The sequence below is a fragment of the Bos grunniens genome, chromosome 26, assembly GCF_055505025.1.
Source record: "Bos grunniens cultivar Pamir isolate PY7600 chromosome 26, Bosgru_T2T1.0, whole genome shotgun sequence".
NCBI classification, from domain to species: Eukaryota; Metazoa; Chordata; class Mammalia; order Artiodactyla; family Bovidae; genus Bos; species Bos grunniens.
The window spans coordinates 1156713-1178794 of record NC_141190.1 but is presented as its reverse complement, the minus strand read 5'-3'; the positions used below and the strand labels follow the sequence as shown (position 1 = coordinate 1178794).

General features: G+C 34.7%; 1 protein-coding gene across 6 annotated transcripts in view; it reads right to left on the bottom strand.

Moving 5' to 3' along the window:
* The window catches only part of IPMK (inositol polyphosphate multikinase), a 62961-nt gene that overhangs the window by 14277 nt on the left and 26602 nt on the right, over positions 1-22082 (bottom strand). For 2 of the 6 annotated variants that reach the window (XM_086377884.1, XM_086377883.1), the window contains exons 3-5: positions 20506-20602; positions 12931-13049; positions 383-464 (exon numbers count right to left, since the gene is read on the bottom strand). In XM_086377884.1, coding sequence (XP_086234010.1) covers positions 383-464; positions 12931-13049; positions 20506-20602 — 298 coding nt within the window. Of the gene's footprint in view, positions 1-382; positions 465-12876; positions 13050-20505; positions 20603-22082 lie in introns of all 6 variants that reach the window. The other 4 variants (XM_086377882.1, XM_086377885.1, XM_086377888.1 and 1 more) reach the window with 2 other exon arrangements.

Genomic DNA, 22082 nt, shown 5'->3' with positions numbered 1-22082 from the left:
ATATTGGCCTGAGAAATATTTTAATATAGAGCCAATTTGAATGTTATCTTGCTATTGGTTAAGTATACCAAGGCAAATATCAAACATCGTAGATGAGTATTTTGTAAGCATAAACATTTTTTCAACTATTTACACTACTCAACTTCTTCCTCATCCTGGATACAGTTAATAATAAACTTTAACAGAACATTATATCTGGAAATCTGTTATCATTGCTTTTATAATATCTTGGCCATACATATTTTAAAAGTATATATGTTAAGACAGTATTGAGAATTGAATCACAACACCAAAGAAGAACTAAAACTGAAATCACTTTAGAATTATTCTGATTAATTCTATAGTAATAAAAAGCACTGAAGTATGGTTTCTCAATCCTTACCATCCTTTAGAGTTTCTTTTGTTAAGCTTCTTCCATAGTGCTGGTTTTTTGTCTCATAGCTATCAGAATGAACATGATAAACCTGTCAGAAAAAATACTGAATATTAAAAACTAATACTCCTTAACCCTGGGGGTTTTATCCCAGCAATGAAAGGATGGCTAAAGATGGGAAGATCTACTCATATAACTCATTCTAATGGATTTAAGATGAAAAAGAGTCATAGTGTCATATCAATGATGCTGAAAAGGCATTTAGCATATTTATATCCACTACTGACGAAAACTCTCTAAAAAGATAGTTAAGTATTTCCAATATGAAAAAAAATTATCCATTTCAATCTATCAAAAGTTAGTCTCAAGTTTAAAAATGAAATAAGGAAGCATTTGTCTTAAAATAGAAGAAATTTCCACAAAAACTACTCTACCACAATACCTTTTATCATTATTATTACCTAATATTGTTCCAGAGCTTATGCAAATCCAAATAGATTACAAAGAAATAAGAAGCATAATTTGAAAAGGAGGGAAAAAATATTACCCTTTGTACATAATGGTTATATAATTGGAAAAATCAATTTAAAAAGAAACACAAACAATAAAAACCTGAAATGGTGACAGTACAAATTAGTAAATAGAAAATAAGCTTTCATATATACAAACAATTGACTATAAAATGTAAGACTCCACTTATAAATCAAGTTAGGAAATAAAACAAAGGAATAAACAGAAGGCATGAACCTTATGTGCAAAGTACTCATAAGATAAAATGTAAAAGAGATTATACGGAAAAGTGAAAGTGTTAATCGCTCAGTTATGTCCCACTCTTTGAGACCCCTATGGACTGTGGCCTTCCAGGCTCCTTTGCCCATGGGATCTCCCAGGCAAGAATACTGGAGTGGGTTAGACAGGGAGGCCTGGTGTGCTGCAGTCCATGGGGTCTCAAACAGTCGGACACGACTAAGCAACTGAATTAAAACTAAACACAGCAGAATGATTACTAAGATCAAGAAAATAAACACATGCACCACTTCATACAGTTAACTAATTTTTAGTGTGTATGTAAGATCCACTCTCAGCCAATTTCAAGAATATTGTATTATTAACTGGTGACACTACTGGTAAAGAACCCACCTGCCAATACAGGAGACATAAGAGACACAGCTACAATCCCTGGATCAAAAAGATCCCCTGGAGGAGGAGATGGCAACCCACTCCAATATTTTTGCCTGGAGAATCCCATGGACAGAGGAGCCTGGCAGGCTACAGTCCACAGGGTCGCAAAGAGTCGGACAAAACTGAAGCGACTTAGCACACTTGTAGTCACTATGGTATACATTAGCTTATAAGAATTTATCTTATAACTTAAAGTTTGTATCTTCTGATCTCATTTCTCCCTTCCCCAAGTCCCTGGAAAGCCCCATTGCATTTTCTGTTTTTATGAAATCAGCTTTGTCTTTTGAGTTTCTGTTTTTGACTACATATGTAAGTGCCACCACATACTATCTGTCTTTTTTTGGTTTATTGCATAGTTTCATCCATGTTGTTGCAAATGGCAGGACTTCCTTCTTTATAATTGCTGAATAATATTCCACTGTGTAAAGAACCACACCTTCTATGTCCATAAATCTGTAGACGAACACTTAGGTTGCTCCCAGATAGGTTGTTTCCACATCTTGGCTATTGTGTATAATGCTGCAATGAACACAGGAGTAGAGATATCTCTTCAGGATAATAATTCTATTAAAACATATTATAGAATTAAAAACATATGAGAAGCCTGTATGTGACCATGGTATTTTAAACCAGTAGAAAAAGATGGATGATTATTAAATGGTATTAGTATCATTAAGTGGGGATCTGGAAAAAAATAAGTTGCATTTATAACTTATACTAAATTATTAATAATAATCCAAATACATCAAAGATCAAAGAATAAAATGCCTTCCCACCTCAAGATGGCAGAATCCTTGAATAACTGGTAACTAGGGAAGGCATTTCCAACTAAAACTCAATCTACCACATACAATACGCTTTTTAAAATGTTGATAGTGTTTTTGCCATTCAAAAATCAAAAGACCAACAGAAAAAAAAAGGTATTTGAAATGTATCTGATGAACAAAGAGCATGTTTACTCATGGGAAAATGAACAATGGATCTGAAGAGTTCACTGAAATCAGGTCTCAAACACACCAGGAACACAGACTATCCCCAAATTGTGGCAACCAAAAGTATCTCCAGACACTGCCGAATGACTCCCTGGGAAATTAAACTGCCCCTGGTTCAAACCATCTACTTCTGCTTTATTGACGATGCCAAAGCTTTTGACTGTGTGAATCACAACAAACTGTGCAAAATTCTTAAAGAGATGGGAATACCAGACCACTTGACCTGCCTCCTGAGAAATCTGTATGCAGGTCAAGAAACAATAGTTAGAATGCTGCAACAGTCGCATGCCGTAGTTCATGGGATTGCAAAGAGTTGGACATGACTGAGCGACTGAACTGAACTGGTTCAAAATCACTGCTTTGTATCAAGCAGATTGCCAATATCTACCACAATTATAAATGCATACAAGCTCAATTCCCCTCTAGGCACTTATTCCATAAATACCCTAGCACACTGGTGAAATAAGGAAGGTCTCCAGTCATTCATTTCTAACATTATTCGTAATAGCAAAAGACTGGAAACAAGTCAAAGATCCATTACAGACAGCTGGTAATGCCACTATGGAAAAATCTCCATGATACATTAAACAGAAAAAAAGCAAGATACAGAACAGTGTTCAAAGTAGATGGTTTTGCAATATAGGAACAAATATCTCTGGAAGCATACATTGGTGAGGGAAAAAAAAATCACTATTAATTATGTTAATATAATTATATCCCCACGCAGGATATATAATATATCCTGTGTGGGGAGGGTGACTTCTCGCAGTATATGTTTCTATACTTTTTGGCATCTGAACCATACAGTGATGTATTTCATCAATTTTTAATTAAATATTTTTAAGAAGCATTAAGAATACATTGCTTTAGAAACTGGTATTTTATAACTTTCAGTATGATATGGCTACTTACTGTCTATCTCAAATGCTTCACTTTATTCAAAAAATCCAAATAGAACTGTGTTCTTTTTACATACACTTAGCAGCCTATTTAAAGAAAGACAATTTATCTTGAACAAAGTGTTACTATGAACAGAAGAAAAACACTTTATATATATATGCCAAAATTACATTTGACTACAGGAAAAATTATTTTTATAAGGACAGTTAATCATATCCAGAAAGTGATTTTTTAAAAAGTACTCATGTTCTCTATGCCCAGAAATACATGTAAAAGAGGACTTTCAAAATGACAGAGGTATTAGCTAATACTATATGGCAATAAGATGGCAATATATAAATTTATCAAATCAACACGCTGTACAGCTCAAACATACACAATGTCATGTGTCACTTATCTTGCAATAAGAAGATGAAATTGAGAAAACAATGTGATTAAATTAAATACAAAAATAAATGAGAAGAATTTTCAAATACCCAGTCATGTAAACTACCAACTGCTGCTGCTGCTGCTAAGTAGCTTCAGTTGTGTCCGACTCTTTGCGACCCCATGGACTGCAGCCTAGCAGGCTCCTCCACCCATGGGATTTTCCAGGCAAGAGTACTGGAGTGGGTTTCCATTGCCTTCTCCAAAACTACCAACTAGCAAATGTTTATAGAATCCCCAGAAAAGGATTCTCAAAACTTCACCATTCTACTATCCAGGGATGTATTTTCTGAGCATAAATTTCACATATTAAAAAAAAAAAAAATTCACATATGAAAAATCTAGATTTCATCTACAGATTAAAGCTAACTAGTTTCAGTGAGACTCCTTTATTTATATTCTCTCTTTCTCTATTTACTTAATTTCATTTATTCATTTATTTTTTACTGAGGTATATAGTTGATTTACAATGTTGTATTCATTTCAGGCATGTCTGTTTACTTCTACTTTACTAGTTAAAGCTAGAACATAAAGAGATCTGAGAATTTCTCCAATCTCAACCCATTACCCAGTCTTGATCAGTTACAAAGACATTGGTAAATCAAAAGTTAACAGTGCCACCTTGAAAATATCGATACAGGTAACAAAAAAGATACTTAATTGTTTTTAAAGGAAAGGTAACCTGGAAGACATGAGGAAGGGGAGAAAATGACAAGTATAAATCAACTAAAATCTTGAATTATATGTTTTAAAGAAATTTCAAGTGAATTTCTACAAATGGTATTTCATTATTTGCAGTTAATATTTTAAGTGTTAGTCTCTCAGTCATGTCTGACTCTTTGCAACCCCAAGGACTGTAGCCCAATAGGTTTCTCTGTCCACAGAATTCTCCAGGTAAGAATACTGGAGTGGTTAGCCATTCTCTTCTTCAGGAGATCTTCCCCACCCAGAAATTGAACCCACATCTCCTGCATTGCAGGCTGATTCTTTACTGCCTGAGCCAACAGAGAAGTCCGATAAATATAATAATCCCACAGTTATACAGCACATGTTTAAAAAGTCAATATAAAACTGGAAAATTAAACAACCATTGATTCACTTAATAGTTGACCACTAAGGACGCTACTTGAAAAAGGCAGAAAGTCCCAAAGCAAGCTGCTGATATATTTACTTCTCTCAAGTCTCATACTTTAAGCTAAAATACACTCCACCTGCCTATATATAATATGCTCCTTACATAAACTTACAGTCACCTTTCATGAACTAGTTAAAAAAATGCTCTGCTTCTTGATTTTCTACCTATTTTCCCTGTTGCCAGTTCAAAATACTATATTTTCCAAAGTCACTCTATACTCCTCCTCTCTTGACTGCTTTGCTCTTATAGCTCCTATTTTGTTTCTTTTTTGTTACAAATTATCTTAATATATCTTTTGTTATTAAATCAAAGTGAGTCTTATCATCTATACCATCTTGGGATCAAGGAGATAACAGTATAATTGTTGACAGTCATTTAAAAACAAGGAATTCCTGGGACTTCCCTGGCAGTCCAGTGCTTAAGATTCTATGCTGCCAATGCAGAGGGCATGGGTTTGATTCCTGGTCAGGGAACTAAGATCCCACATGCTGCACAGTGCAACCAAAAGATTTAATTAATAAATTTCTGGAATTTATGTATTTGTATGTATTTGTATAAATAAATTATGTATTTGTATAAATAAATTCCTTTAAATGTAATAAATTCCTATAAATATATTTATATGTATAAATTCCTTATATTTATATAAGAAATAATTATATATAATTCAGTTCTGTTCAGTCACTCAGTCATGTCTCACTGTTTCCGACCCGATGGGCTATAGCACACCAGGCCTCCCTGTCCATCATCAACTCCCAGAGTTCACCCAAACTCATGTCCATCGAGTTGGTGATGCCATCCAGCCATCTCATCCTCTGTGGTCCCCTTCTCCTCCTGCCCTCAATCCCTCCCAGCATCAGGGTCTTTTCCAGAGTCAGTTCTTCATATCAGGTGGCCAAAGTATTGGAGCTTTAGCATTAGACCTTCCTTCCAATGAACATGCAGGACTGATTTTTCCTTTAGGATGGACTGGTTTGATCTTGCAGTCCAAGGGACTCTCAAGAGTCTTCTCCAACACCACTGTTCAAAAGCATCATTTTTCGGCACTCAATTTTCTTCATAGTCCAACTCTCATATCCATACATGACTATTGGAAAAACCACAGCTTTGACTATACAGACCTTTGTTGGCATATAATTAATTAAATATAAGGAATTCCTAAATTGGCATTTTCTTCTGCCCACCAAACCTCTTCCTACTTACTGGTTAAATATAACAGAAAACAATTTAAAACTGATATATTTGGTAAACTTCAGTATATTCAGTGAGGGTTGGTTTTGGGATTTTTGTTTTGTTTTGTTTTTTAATTTAAATTAGGCATGATTGTCTTGGAGGAAAATTTTTTGAATTTGGAACACTGATTCTAAAATTATCCAACTCTATCTTTAGTATTAATCTATAAACCCATTGTGACTGAAAAGTTTAATAAATTTGCCAAACGCTAAGGAAATAACTCTGAAAAAAAAAATCTTAATAGAACTCACACTAAAATTCAAGTTATATCTCCCAATTTTAACATTCTAGACTTACATAAGTCATTCATTATTTCACACTGCAATCATATCCTTTCTCAGATAAGCAAACTATATGTAATTATAAACTGTTAACTACTATACAAAGGAAAGCCATGAGAATAAAATTAGGAGAACTCAAATTACAGATTCAACATAATTCCTACCCAAAATCCCAGGTAGACACTTGCTTGCAGAAACTGACAGACTGATCCTAAAATTCACAAGGAAGTTGAAGGGTCCCTAGGTAGTCCAAACAATCTTGGAAAAGAACAAAGTTGGAAGTCTAACAATTCCTAGTTTCAAAAGTTATTCCAAAGCTACATTAATCAAGACAGTATGGTTTTTGGGAATTCCCTGGTGGTCCAGTGGTTAGCACTCAGTGCTTTCACTGACATGGGCCAGAGTTCAATCTCTGATCAGGGAACTAAGATCTAGCAAGCCATGTGGTATAGCCAAAAAAACAAAAAACAAAACAAAAAAACAGTGTAATTCTGAGAAAATACCTGCTGCAAATCAATGTATCTGGTAAAGGGTTAATACTCAAAACATATAAAGAAGTCAGACAATTTGATAGGAAAAACTAACAAGTGTTGTTGAGAATATGAAGGAAAGGGAAACCTTGAGTACTACTAGTAGGAATGTAAACTGGTACAGCCACTATAAAAAACAGTATGAAAGTTCCTCAAAAACTTAAGAAATACCATTATACACCCAAGAAAAAGAAAACACATATCCTGGCACTACACAAACTACCTGTTCACTGCAGCATGATTCACAATAGCCTAATTGTGATATAAAACAATTTAACTGTACATCAATGAATCAAAGGATAAAGATGTGGTATGTACAGGCACACCTCATTTTATTGCACTTCATAGACACTGTGTAAACCTTCAGAGTATAGAAACCTTCAAAACTGAAAGTTTATGGCAACCTTACATTGAACAAGTCTATCAGAGCCATTTTTTCCAACAGCATTTGCCTCAGTTCATGTCTCTGTGTCACATCTGGTAATTCTTGCAATATTTCAAACTTTTTCATTATTACTGTATTGTTATGTTAGCTGTGATCAGTGATCTTTGATATTACTATTATAATTGTTTTGGCATTTCTTTAGCAATAAAGTATTTTTAAATTAAGTCACAACCATTTTTTTTATACATAATGCTTTTGCATACTTAGATTATAGTACAGTGTAACCAAAATTTTCATATGCACTGAGAAACTAAAAATTATGACTTGTTTTATTGTAATATCTGCTTTATTGTTGAACCCATGGTATCTCCAAGGTATGCCTGTACATAAACAACAGATTATTCAGTCATTAAGAACAAGGAAATCTACTATCTGGAGTAACACAGATGAACCTTAAGGGCATTATGCTAAGTGAACTAAGACAAAGACAAATATTGCACATCTTCGCTTACACATGGGAATCTGAAAAACAAACCAGACTCATAGAAACAAGAGAGTAGAAAGTGGTAAAGTTTACCAAGGACTGGGAGGGGAAATACAAAGAGGTTAGTATTCATTTTCCAACTATAAGATTAAAGTCTGAGAATCTAATGTAAAATATGGTGACACATCAATAATACTACTGCATAACTGAAATCTGCTAAGAGGGTAGAAATAAAAGGTAAATATGTGAGGTGAAAGATGTGTTAATAAACTAAATGAGTGAATCCTTCTACAATGTGTATGTATTTCAAATCACCACAATGTATACTTTAAATATCTTGTGTAAATGATACCTCAAATAAAGTTGAAGAAGAAAAAAAAAAGACTGTGGTTCTGCCATAAAGACAGACAATATAAATCAACAGAAGAGAATTCAGAGTCCAGAAATGCACTCTCATTTATGGTCAACTTATTTCAACAAGTATGTCCAGAGCATTCAATGAGGGAAAAAATGGTCTTCTCAACAAATGGTGCTGGGATAACTAGATACACATATGCAAAAGAGAAAGGTTGACCCCATCCTCAAACCACACACAAAAAACTAACTTAAAATATACATATATCTCAATGTAACAGTTAAAAACTATAGAAGAAATATAGGAGTAAATATTCATGACTTTAGGTTAGGCAATGGTTTTTCAGCCATGAAACAAAGAGCACAAACAACAAAAGGCAAAATTAAATTAGACTTCAAAATTAAAAATATCTGTACTCCAAAGGTATTATCAAAAAAGTGAAAAAACAACCCACAGAAAAAAATAAACCAAATTAAAAGTGAACAAAGGACCAGAATAGACATTTCTCCAAAGAAGACACGCACATGGGTCAATAAGCACATGAAAAGAGGCTCAATTCCATGAGCCATTAGGGAAATGCAAATAAAAACCAGAATGAGATACCACTTGATACCCACTAGAATAACTTATAAAAAAAGAAGAGAGACAGAATAACAAGGTTTGGGCTTTGGGTAACAATGCAGAGAAACTGAAACTCCTATATATCATTGGTAGAAATATAAAATGGTGCAATAACTTTGGAAAACACTTTGGCAGTTTCTTTAAAATTTTAATTTAATCATGGCATTCACTAGTCTCAAATTCAGGAACTACATACCTTAAAAAACATATGTACGTAACAACTTGTACATGAATGTTCATAACAACATTATTAATGACAGCCCCAAAGTGGAAACAACCCAAAGTTGATCAATGAACCCATGGATAAACAAAATGTGGTATATCCATACAAAAACAAAAAATAAAATACAGATTTGTGCTAACAACATGGACGAACTGTGAAAACATTATGAAAGAAGCCAGTCACAAAAGACTACATATTGTATTACATCATTCCCTTTATATGAAATGTCCAGAAGAGGCAAAGCTATACAGTCAGAAAGTAGACTAGAGCTGTCTATGGCTGGTGAGTTGGAAGGAAATAAGTGACTGCTGATATGTATAGCTTTTCTTTTTAGGTGATGAAAATGTTCTACAGTTGAATATGTTGATGGCTGCCCAACTCTATGAGTATACTAAACCAATGAACTGCTACTTTAAATGAGTGAATTGAATGGTGGGTAAATCGTATCTCAATAAAAATGTTATTAAAAAATACAAACAGAAGAACCTCTGTTTGTCTGGGGAGATAACACAGAGAGAGCAAAATCAGGCAGTGTCTTATTTATTTCTACATATATTCTACATACATTTCTACATATATATTCTAAATAAATAAGGCAGTGCCTTATTTATTTCTATATATAGACACACACACACACACATATATAAAGGCAATGGAAACCAACTGAAGAATTTTTAAGCTGGGGAATGTCAAAATTAGATATACATTTTAAAACATTCGGAGAACAGACCAGAAGAGAATAAAACTGAAATCGAGAGGTAAGATACTTGTCTAGAGAAGAGTAATTTTGAAAATGGGACTAGGTGCTTGAAAATTAAGATCAACAAAATTGATGGATGGCTTTGAGAGATGATGGTACTAAAAGGTTTCTCCTTCATAAAACTGGATGTATGATAATGTCATTCACTGAGACGGAGAATAACAGAGATTTGCTGTTACTGCTTTGGTTGTTATTTTGCAAGAGGGATATAAGTCAGTTTTTTACATGTTAGTCCTAGATGTCTTTAAGTTATCCAAGTAAAATGTTGAATAGGTTAGCTATATAGATTAGGAGATCAAAGAAAAACCAGAGGCTAGATATGCACGTTCAGGAGTTATCAATATAAGTGAAACTGAATCAATGAGATAAAGGACACTACTTGAGAAGAAACAGAAGGCAGTAAATGGAACTAAGTGGAATATCTCAATATTTAAAGAACAAAGAAATGAGCTGGCAAAAAAAGACTGCAAAGTGCTCTTAGGGAAAAAACAGGAGAGACTGCAGTGTTATGGACACAAAAAGGAATGTTTCAAGGACATAGTCATGTTGAAGACTGCTTTTAAAAGTGAAGTAAGATGAATAATGAAAAATGCCATTTGAATTTAGTGACACAGAGATGTCATTAGGGACCTTCATGAGGCACCAGTCTGGTGGCATGATGAAGCTAAAGCCAGATTAAAATGGGTTAAAGAATACAGCATGGGAAGTAAGGCAACAGTAACAAATATAACAAGTTTGGGTACAAAGGGGAAGCATTTAAATTCACTGCTGAAGAACAGAGCAGGATAAAAGTGGGTTTTGATTTTTTTCTTTTTCAATTGAGAGTGATTTGAACATTATTTGAAACAAAAAGGAAAAACAACTAAAGAGAGACCAAAGTTGAAGATAAAACAAAACTAAAATAAAATAACGAGAATCAAGAATATTAGGCTCAGAAGAGGCGGAAGAGAAACGCAATCCAGAGAGAAAAGGGAAGGGCTGCCTCTGACAGGAGAATGGAAAATTCTTCAATGTAGGGAGGAATAAAGAGGAAATGAAAGTATATGCAGGTTAGATGTGTATGTCTGTTAGCAGGAAATTAAAGGAAACCCTGTATAATGGCTTATTTTTTCTGAAGCAGAAGCCAAAATTATATCCTAAAAGAAGGAAAGTGGAAGGGTGAATGATTTAAAAACAGTGAAGGTTTAAATAGGCATCACTTGTTTATAGAATTTTATTCCATATTACCTAACAGTGGCATATTGTTTGCAAAGAGGGCCTCAACATCCTTATGCACACTGCCACTTGTATTGTGACTTCTCTTTTTCCACAACCAAAAGTGGAGTCTTCTCCTTCCTATGAATATAGACTGGCCCTGTGACATACTTTGACCCATATAATTCCATAAAAGTGACAGAAGGTGACTTCCTAACCTAGATCTCAACAGACCTCGTAGCTTTCACTCTTGCCTTCCTAAAATGTATATAGTAGATGTAGAAGCTCCAGTCAGCCTTCTGGAAGCAACCTTATGGGAAAAAGCCCAGCCAACAGTTAGTATCAACTTGTAAGACAAATAGGAAAAGGAGTATGTCAAGGCTGTATATTGTCACCCCGCTTATTTAACTTCTATGCAGAGTATATCATGAGAAAGCTGGAATCAAGATTGCCGGGAGAAATATCAATATCCTCAGATATGCAAATGACAGAACCCTTATGGCAGAAAGTGAAGAGGAACTAAAATGCCTCTCGATGAAAGTGAAAGTGGGGAGTGAAAAAGTTGGCTTAAAGCTCAACATTCAGACAACGAAGATCATGGCATCTGGTCCCATCACTTCATGGCAAACATATGCGGAAACAGTGGAAACAGTGTCAGACTTTATTTTTTTGGGCTCCAAAATCACTGCAGATTTTGGAGGAATCTGGATATCCTTGGAAGGAAAGTTATGATCAACCTAGATAGCATATACAAAAGCAGAGATATTACTTTGCCAACAAAGGTCCGTCTCGTCAAGGCTATGGTTTTTCCAGTGGTCATGTATGGATGTGAGAGTTGGACTGTGAAGAAAGCTGAGCGCCAAAGAATTGATGCTTTTGAACTGTGGTGTTGGAGAAGACTCTTGAGAGTCCCTTGGACTGCAAGGAGATCCAATCAGTCCATTCTGAAGGAGATCAGTCCTGGGTGTTCATTGGAAGGAAAGATGCTGAAGCTGAAACTCCAATACTTTGCCCACCTCATGCAAAGAGTTGACTCACTGGAAAAGACCCTGATGCTGGGAGGGATTGGGGGCAGGAGGAGAAGGGGACGACAGAGGATGAGATGGCTGGGTGGCATCACCGACTTGATGGACGTGAGTTTGAGTGAACTCCGGAAGTTGGTGATGGACTGGGAGGCCTGGCATGCTGAAGTTCATGGGGTCGCAGAGTCAGACATGACTGAATGACTGAACTGAACTGAACTGAAAGACATAGAGTGAGGTCACTTGGACCAACTAGACCCAAAGGAGCCATCAGATGAGTATAGTCACAAGGGGGACTCTGGATGAGATCAGAACTGACCACCTGAGTCCATGGCAAATTGCCAGTCCAGGGAAAAATAAGCAAAGAAAACAATGGCTTTAAATCACATTCTTAAACCAGTAGTAACCTAATTTATTTCCCTTTTTTGGTTTAAATATACAGAAAAAATTACTGGCACTTTTCTCATGGGAAAAAAAAAAATCACAAATAATATCACATTCATTTATCATATTTCTTTTCCACTAAACTTAAAACTTCTTTAAAACAAAATTTCTAGAGTCAGAGCTTTGAGGTTCAGCCACTCATTCACTTACTAATCATGTACTGCTTCCCAGAATAAATCCAGACACTGTCCATATACCAGTGAACAAAAGAGATAAAAATCTCTGCCAGCTCTGAGGAGTTATGGATAATCTAATTCTAAAATATATGCGACATCTGTAACCTTCAAGAAAACATGCAATGAGAAATGTATGTATTACACTAAAAATCACTCTTACCCTCATGCCAAGCACCAAGAACCCAATCTCTTCCATTAATGGGTACTTGCTGACCTGTTGCTGAATCTTCTCAGATGAAGCAAAAGGATCATAGCTTTTCCGCCCTATCTTTACATCCATTATACAGGGCTTATTAAATTTATGGGTCACATCTTCCAGTTTTAGGTATAAATCTGTTATTAAAGAAAAACCCTAATTAGTAATAGGAAAACATATTACTACTTAAGAGAAAACAAAAATCAGGAAATCTTAAAACTAAGAAAAAGTTAAAACTGATCCAGCATCAACAATTATTATTACTTTACCTGGAGGGGAAAAAAAAGCTTGACTAATAAATTTTATAACAGGTATAAATATCACAAAGTAACTCTTGCAAGAGGTGGAATAAATATTCAACCGTAATTAAAAGGTATGAATTAGATATAAGGCTTCCAAGAACATTAAAAAGGCAATGAGATAATTTTTAAAAACCGTCCTTGAATACATTCTTCTTTTGAACATGATTTACATCCTATGTGCCTTAGCAGGCATCTTAGTGTTTTAACAATTTTTTAAATTCTTCATTTAAGGATAGTAAAAGGAATAAATCCTTTCCACAGAGGATACAACAGGTATAGGTTAAGAAAGGTAAATCAATCCAAATGATGTTAATGCCAAATATACATTCTAGGCTTACTAGTACAAAAGGAAAAAGAAACACCCTGCTTTTTAGAACACAAAAAGTCTTCAAAAGTTCATTTGTAAATAACTTTGGCATCCTGTATACACCTTCCCTCAGAAAACTATTAGAAAGGGAGATTCAAGTAAAAAATTATAAACATCTCAGTTATAACACACTGTAGCCGACCTTATAGTTTTAGGTTGAAAATACAGGTCTGATTGCACTGAGGGAAAGAAGTAAGGAAAGAAAGTCTTTCCCCCTTCCTAGGTGAATAAATCTCCCAAACAAAATTCTGAATGAGATCACAAATTTCAGTCATGTCATAAGAAGCACTTCTTGTAAAAACCTTTCCTTACAAACAGAAAATATTTTACTTTTTATCAAAGTAACAAGGTTTGATTTTTTGAAATAAATGAATTTATTTTTTAAAATCTTATGCCTTAGTCAAAGGAAAATGGAGAGAGGGAGGATTGTGTAGAACCAGGTGAAGTTAAGAGACAAAAAATGAACTGTAGCCTAAGAGACTAGCACTCACAGAAACAAAAAGGAGCAGGCTACATTTAAAAGAAAAGTTCTAACAAAGGGACATTTTCAACAAGATAAAAGGGCTGGACACAGACATCCTGTTGATGGTGAGAGATAATGAGACAAGTAGGAATATCCTGCTCAAGAAACTAGAACCTACCCATTTCTGTACTTTAAAAAGATAACCACAGGAAAGTATGATAAGATGGGGAAGAAGGAAGCACAGCAGTCCCCTTCACACACTTCCCATTTTCAGCTACCTTGAGGAAAGAGAAAGAAAGGGATCCATCCTCTCCCTAAAACTGTATAAAAATTTCAGTAACAAAGCTTATGTTTCAAATATCAGAAGAGACTAATTAGATCCCAATACAGTAAATCATTAGCATTCACAAGTTTATCATCATTAATTTCCATAACTCAAGAAACCCTGAAGGCCTTAGTGAGGTAAGGCTATACATGGGAAGACAAAAGATAGTGTGCAAATCTAGCTAAACATCACAGCATCTACAGTTCAGTGTAGGGTTATTATTTTCTACCTGCCAATTTGGTAGTGATTAAAAACAAAAACTGTTTTTTGGCCAAACAACAGAAACAAGAGAAGCTAAAGACTTTTTGCAAATCCCTATTTCATCCTCTCTTGGGAAAGAGAAAAATACAAATACAAACTCTCCTTACAGTAGGAATATAATAAATGCCTGCTTGAGTGAATCAGTGTTTGCTCTTCTCATTCTCTTTCTGCCCAAAGGGACTTTGGGTTTGGCCTTCTTCATCCTGTAATAAGTTGAGCCATTCCTTCAGTAAACAGGCCTAAGTATCATCAGTTTTATCTGACATTTATTTTGATTAGGCAAGGGCTTTCCTGGTGGCTCAGATGTTAAACAATCTGCCTGCAATGGAGGAGACCTGGGTTCAGTCTCTGGGTGGGGAAGATCACTAGGAGAAGGAGAATTCAATGGACAGAGGAATCTGGCAGGCTACAGCCCATGGGGTCGCAAAGAGTTGGACATGACTGAGTGACTAATACTTGACTAGGCAAATGTGTTTTATCTTACTTTCAGATTCTTGATATGCTTTATTTGATTTGAATTACCAAATCATATAAAACATATATATATATATATACACACACACCATATAAATGGCTAAATTATTGATTCTTAGCCTTTAGTTCATAATCCTTAAATTAAGGCCTACTGAGAGTTGGTTTAGTGTATTCTTTTGGTTCTCTAAGTGAAAAGTTGAAATTTTGAGATCCTTGTTTCTCTTTCCCTCTAAGTTACTAAAAAAAAAAATCAATATCAAAACCTGCTTTAGAGATGCATAGTTAAGGCAATGGCACCCTACTCCAGCACTCTTGCGTGGAAAATCCCATGGATGGAGGAGCCTGGGAGCCGCAGTCCATGGGGTCGCTAAGAGTCAGACACGACTGAGTGACTTCACTTTCACTTTTCACTTGCATGCATTGGAGAAGGAAATGGCAACCCACTCCAGTGTTCTTGCCTGGAGAATCCCAGGGACGGGGGAGCCTGGTGGACTGCCGTCTGTGGGGTCGCACAGAGTCGGACACGACTGAAGTGACTTAGCAGTCAAAAAAAAAAAGATTATATATCTAGCAGTTTGCCACAGTTGCTTCTGAATAAAATAGGGAAATGAGACATGATGTGGGAACTCAGATTTAAATTGATTTTTTTTCAGATTATCATCACTAGAAATAAATTTAAATACTGATTCTCTCTGAAAAAAATGCAAGAGAGCTTAATTCAAAATAAGTCAATCTCAAGACAATAACTTAAATGATCAAAGGCATTTTAACTACAGGAGAGCCTCATTGATAAGGCAATGCTACAGATAACAAAGGACACTCAGCCAAAACCCCTCTGGGTATAGAATGGTACAACAGTTCTCAATTTTTAGGTATATAGAGAATATGTTCTAAAAATTGGATGGACTAAGAATAAGATAGTGTTCTATCTGGAATAGTTTAGGTTCATTTTGACCAAAGTCAAGGAAATAAATTAAACTATATTGATATGATGTTTGGAAAATAATTATGACTTTTTGCTATGATGTAACTTGTAAGGAAAGTAAAAGTTAAAAAACATTTAGTATTTTTAAATATTAAAAAAATAAAAAAAGTTGATTTTTTCATATATACATATGAATTAATGTGTGTATAAATCACATAGAGAGCAAAATAACTATATTTACTTTTTTAAATTCTTAAAAGCTCTATTTAGTACAACAGATTCTGATGAAGCCAGTCAGTCAGAGGTCTAAAGACTGACATTTGTGAACCTCAAATCTAAGAGATAATCCATTAAGCTTAGTCTTAATATTTGTGTAATAAATAACAGGACATCTACTTTTCATAAATATATGGATCTCATTATAAGAAGTCACACTGACTAGAAGTATAGTTCTCTATGGTTGTAAGAGAGAAATCTGTTATCTATTAATTTATGGAAAATGTATATAGAATTTCTATTGTTCTTTAATATTTTGAGGTAAAAATCGTAAAAATACCTACCAGGTAGTCCAAAATATACCACTTCATGCTTTTATAAGCAGTCTATAAGTTAAGACTTCTCAGTGGCTGTACCAACAACAAGGTTAATATGCTCAAAATATTTATATATTTCATGTTGCTGATGATAGTATGTTTAAGATTACACAAGGTTACTATGAACAAAAAAGTTTTTCTATTTTAAGTGTATTTTCTATTTAAATATATACAATTAAATATAATTATCTTAAATATAAATTAAATACTTACATCGTTTTCTAATACATTACACATAAAAAAATTCTACTGCTGGAATACAGTCCTGATACTAAGAAAAAAAAAAAGGGCAGAAAATTCCCCAGTAACAAAGGAGAAAAAAATAAAAACATTTGAAATATTATGGAAAACTGAAAGATCTGCAAACACTTATAAACAGTAAAGATGAGATAACTATTCTTTTAAAGGAAAGACAAAGGTGAGGACATTTAGAGTTGAAGATTTATTCAGATCCTCTTAATGAATATTGATTATACAGATCATTACAACATAGGTTCCAAGTTTCATCATATTCTTTCCCACCCTATCTAGGCATTGGCTACTATTATCATTTCTGAACCTCCCAAAATGTAAAAAAAGCCGGGTGGTGAAACCCTGCCCATTTATGAAGCCAAATGGAAAAACAGAGGACGCCTTTCTTCTGCCTTTCACATCAATCATGAGCTATTTCTGAGAGCAACAGAAGCTTGAAGTATAAGGAATTATAAATAGAAGAGACCTTGAGTGTCCAAATGTGGGGTGAAGAGGGAGAAAGGGAACAGCTTATTTCAATCCATGCTTCTTAAAACCTGACTAGTAGTGAGATCCATAAACCTATCAATCAGTGAGACTAGAGATTACATTTGAGAACTCTCAATTTGCTCAAACCTACTTGAAGATATACTTTTCTATTCCTCCAAATAAATATTGATGGCACATGTATCTATGTGCTTATACACAAGTAAAATGAGATTTAACATACATAACTAGTTTCAAATCTTCAAATATAATTGTAACAAATGCTTTACCTTAAAAAAAAACACTAGTCATATTCTAAGGTTTGCTAATGTGATGTTTGTATAACTCTATGACTGTAAATTTAAAAAAAATGGGTGAGATTTATGGTACATAAATTAAATGTCAATAAAACTGCCATAAGAAATTTAAAAGGTAAAAAACTGTTGGTCAGGACATCCTTATGCTTCCTTTAAGTGACAATAACTTGCTGTGCAAACTGGAAGTACTTTCTCTGTTTTACAACTTTGGATTCTAAGAATTATACAAAGTTGTATAACACTCTACCTTGAGACTTCCCTGGTGGAGTAGTGGATAGGAAATCTTCCTGCCAAGGCAGGGGACACGTGTTTGATCCCTGATCTGGGAAGATTCCACATGCTTCTGAGCAAGTAAGCACACATGCCACAACTACTGAAGCCCCAAGCTTTTGCTCCAAAACAAGAGAAGCCACTGCAATGAGAAGCTCATTTACCACAACGAAAAGTGGGCCCTGCTCACCACAATTACCGAGAAAGCCCACATGCAGTAACTAGACCTAGCACAGCCATAAATACATAAATAAAGATGCTCAAGTAGAAAGAGGGGAAAAAGAGTCAAGAAATAAATTATATCAATTTAATACTACGTAAAGTATAGTAATGCAAATCACAGTGTTCTATTAAAATTTAAGAAAATATTCATTTTCATGATCCTGTGGACTAAAGATGTCAAAAAGTTTCCCATCTTATATGTGTTTCATTTACAATCAAAATGATAAAAACAGAAAGAGGACTCCATGAATTCTCTAGCAAAATCAAAGCTTAACAATCTCTATGGTGCAGTTCTCCTTCCAGAGCTAAAAACTGGAAAGGAAGGGGGTTCCGTGACTGTCCAGTGGTTAGGACTCAGTGCTTTCACTGCTGTGGCCCAAGTTCAATTCCTTATCAAAGGAACTCCCAGGAAGTTGCAGTGCGGCCAAAAAGAAAAAATATGTTTTTAATTTTAAAAAACAAATTAAAATATTTTTCAAAAGATTACAAAGGAATAGGAAATTTCCTAAGGCAATTGTTGGTATTACAGGACTACATCTATTTACATGTATACTTCTATTTATATTTTCTCTTCTTTTTTCTCATTTTCCTCGCCTCATCTTTTCAACTCAGTAGTACCAACATCTCCATTTATACTCAAATAAGAGTTTCAGAGTTTACAAAGCATTTTCACATAAAATAACATGCATTTTCACAACTCCACGTGAAATTATTTTCAATGTATAGAAGAAAAAGTGGACCTCCAAAAGGTTAATGAGTTAGAGTAGTTCACAAAATTTGGAAATAACCAACAAAGAAGCCAAGGCTTCTGACTTCAAAGTTACTGATCTTTCTACATTAACATAGATATCCCTCAGGATTATTTGGTATTGAAAACCAAAAAGGTATTGATTGCTAGCAAGTCCTTGATTTTTAAATTATTTTAAATTATACAATTCTAGACTATAAAATGTTTCAATTAAAATATTTCTTCTCCTACCCAAATTCTTCTTATATACTCTACTTTTCAAAATAATGATGCTGTTGGCTCAATTATTTGACCCACTCTATTTTTTTTTGGTTGTGCCTCATGACATGCAGCATCTTAGTTCCCTGACCAGGGCTTGAACCTGTGCCCCTTGCAGTGGAAGTGTGGAGTTCTAACCACTGGACCACCAGAGAATTCTCTCTACCCCTTCTAAATAATTTTTAAACTTAACATTTAACTATCTAGATATAGATTAGACAAGGAAAAAGGAGGGAAGGGAAGAGGGAAGAAAGACAAGGAAAGAAAAAAGGAGGAGAAAAGAAAAAGGGAAAGTAAAGAAGAGGAAAGTGAGAAGAGAAGGGGGAAGACAGGAAGGAGGGAAAGAAAGGAAAAGCAGGAGCAGAGCAAAGCTCAAGTCTCCTGCCTCCCCAAATGAAGCACAGAAGAATCCTACAAATCCTGGGGAACCATTGATTTACTATTATCTGAGGATACTCACAAGAGATACTATGAGTCCTTATTAATGAAACCTAGCATAAGTAGTGACAAAGAACTGAGGGAAAGAACAAGCTCAAACTTGAGTCCCCATCTCTTCCTGTTCTCAAAATGTGGTTCAAGCACTATCTCCATTAGGAAGAAAAAACAACAAACACACTTTTATTTAATAAGCATATCATGAACTCCAACACAGACAGATACACATTATCAAAATGTCTGGGAGTTGAGCCTATTAATTTGCATTTTAGCAAGACTATGGGTTTTTCTTAAACTCAGTCAAGTTTGAAATTCTTCCCTCACTCATGAATCTTCTTCAATGGTTAGCAGTCATGTTACCAGTTTAACTGACTTTTGTCTGCTCTGTCAAAGGCCTTAATGTGGCAAATACTGCTTCAAGTATTAACTAATATTAAGAGAGAAATTCTGTGCCCTTACATAAAAAATTTTGTCCTCTATATGAAAATTACAAGTATTTTTTAAAGCATGCAAGTAGGAAATGAAGGAACAAGACAGAAGATAGGAAGGAAGTTACACAAAGAAAATATTTCTTGATTTTTCTTTTTTCAAAATGGGAAAAGAAATTGCTCAAAATGTTTGAAAAAAAGAACATCTGATAATTAAGAGTATTAAGTACTAATGTATATATATACATATATATATATATGTTCATTCAATTGTTTAAGAAATGGGTTATTAATTTGTATATGCTATTTAAGAAACTGGTTATGAAAAGCAAAAGTATTAATTAGTTTTCTTAATGAATAAGAGAAAGAGTAGTAAGAAAAACACATATATTCTGTTTTTATAATACGAGGCTTAATCTTACTTAAATCTTTTAAAAAGCAATTCTCATAAATTAAGACTAAAAGATGGATTTTAAAGAAAAGATTACCATTTGGTGCAGTAGGAGGTGACCAGATGCCATAATATTTTGGCAAATATTTTTGTAGCTCTAAAAGAATATCATCAGTACAATCAGCAGCAAAAACCTGAAACAAAGAGAAATGGAACATTTGCAAGTCAGTTCCTTGTAATGCTTTCTAACTGCTCCACACATTTCTCAAATAACACAATACAATGAATCATAATTTATCCAGTATGAGTTTTAACTGGAATTTAATAAGTTTAAGTCCGGAATAAGCAAAAAAAAAAAAAAACCTCTATGTGTCTCCAATGAGAAACTCTGTATTATTTAGAGCATATTCTTGGTTATCTAATTCTAGCCTTTCACTGTCCTTGAACTATTTTACAACAAAGTAAGTTGTAGATAACTCTTAGCAAATGCAAAAGAATTCTTGTCCATAGACAAAGAATAAATTCTGGCCAGAGGAGGATCTGTGCCTCACTGGAGTCTCAGTGGTAAAGAATCCATCTGTAATGCAGGAGACTTGCAGGAGACATGGGTTCAATTCCTGGGTCAGGGAGATCCTATGGAGAAGGAAACAGCAACCCACTCCAATACTTATGCCTGGGAAATTCCGTAGACATAGGAGCCTGGCGGGTTGCAGCCCATGGGGTCACAAAGAGTGAGACACAACTGACCACTAAACAGCAACAGAGGAGGATTACTGACTTCCCTCCAATCTCCCTGGAAAGGGAGAGTTTACAGTGTTCTTATGTACACTCATTTCACCTTCCCTTTATGCCATATAAATTTGTGCTTCTTTGACTTTTCTTTTGAACTAGGTTTTAACGTCTGCTTAGTTCTGATACTAAGTAGGGCCCTGTGGGGCTCCTGAGCACAAAGCCTTTCCGTATCCCCCATTTCTTCGATTATAAGAAAGAGGCTTCATTTAGCCTCCATGACCTTCCCTGAGTTCCAATGTGCAGATGCAAGCAGTTACTAAATAGGAAAGAGAGGTGAAGTGACACCAGGGAGAAACAGTCAAGAGCAGCCTTGGGGGAAGGTCCTGTTTCCCTATCAAGGGATACACACAACACTATCTTTGAGCTGTTTTGACCCCAGACAAGTTTGAACCTGAAAGCTGATGACACTGACTCCTACTTACCTCACCACTAACCCATCAGAAGAATGCAAGCCAGTCACTGCTTTGATCCTTATCACCTACCCCCACCTCATGTCTGTTAAGACCTTTTCCTATTGCCCAGTTCTTGAGGGGATAGCCTGCTGGGTTCCCTTTTTGCCTGGCAAAGAAATAAAGCCACTTTTTCTCTCTCCTCCATAACAATTTCCATATTTGTTTGGCATCGGCACACAAAGTCAATATTTTCGCATCACTTACCTCATTAAATGAGTTTAAACAAAATCTTTAACGTGTGTTTATTTTATATCTGTAAAGAAATTGTGATTTTACCTTAAAAAATGTATCATTTAACTCAATGTAAGTCTAAGTATTGTTCATTTAATTATTTGATTTATAACCAGTAATAATTCTAGAAAACAATGAAATATGCAGATATCCTGGAACTAGATTTTTAATTTTTCTTCTAGAAAAGCAGAAAGAAAAT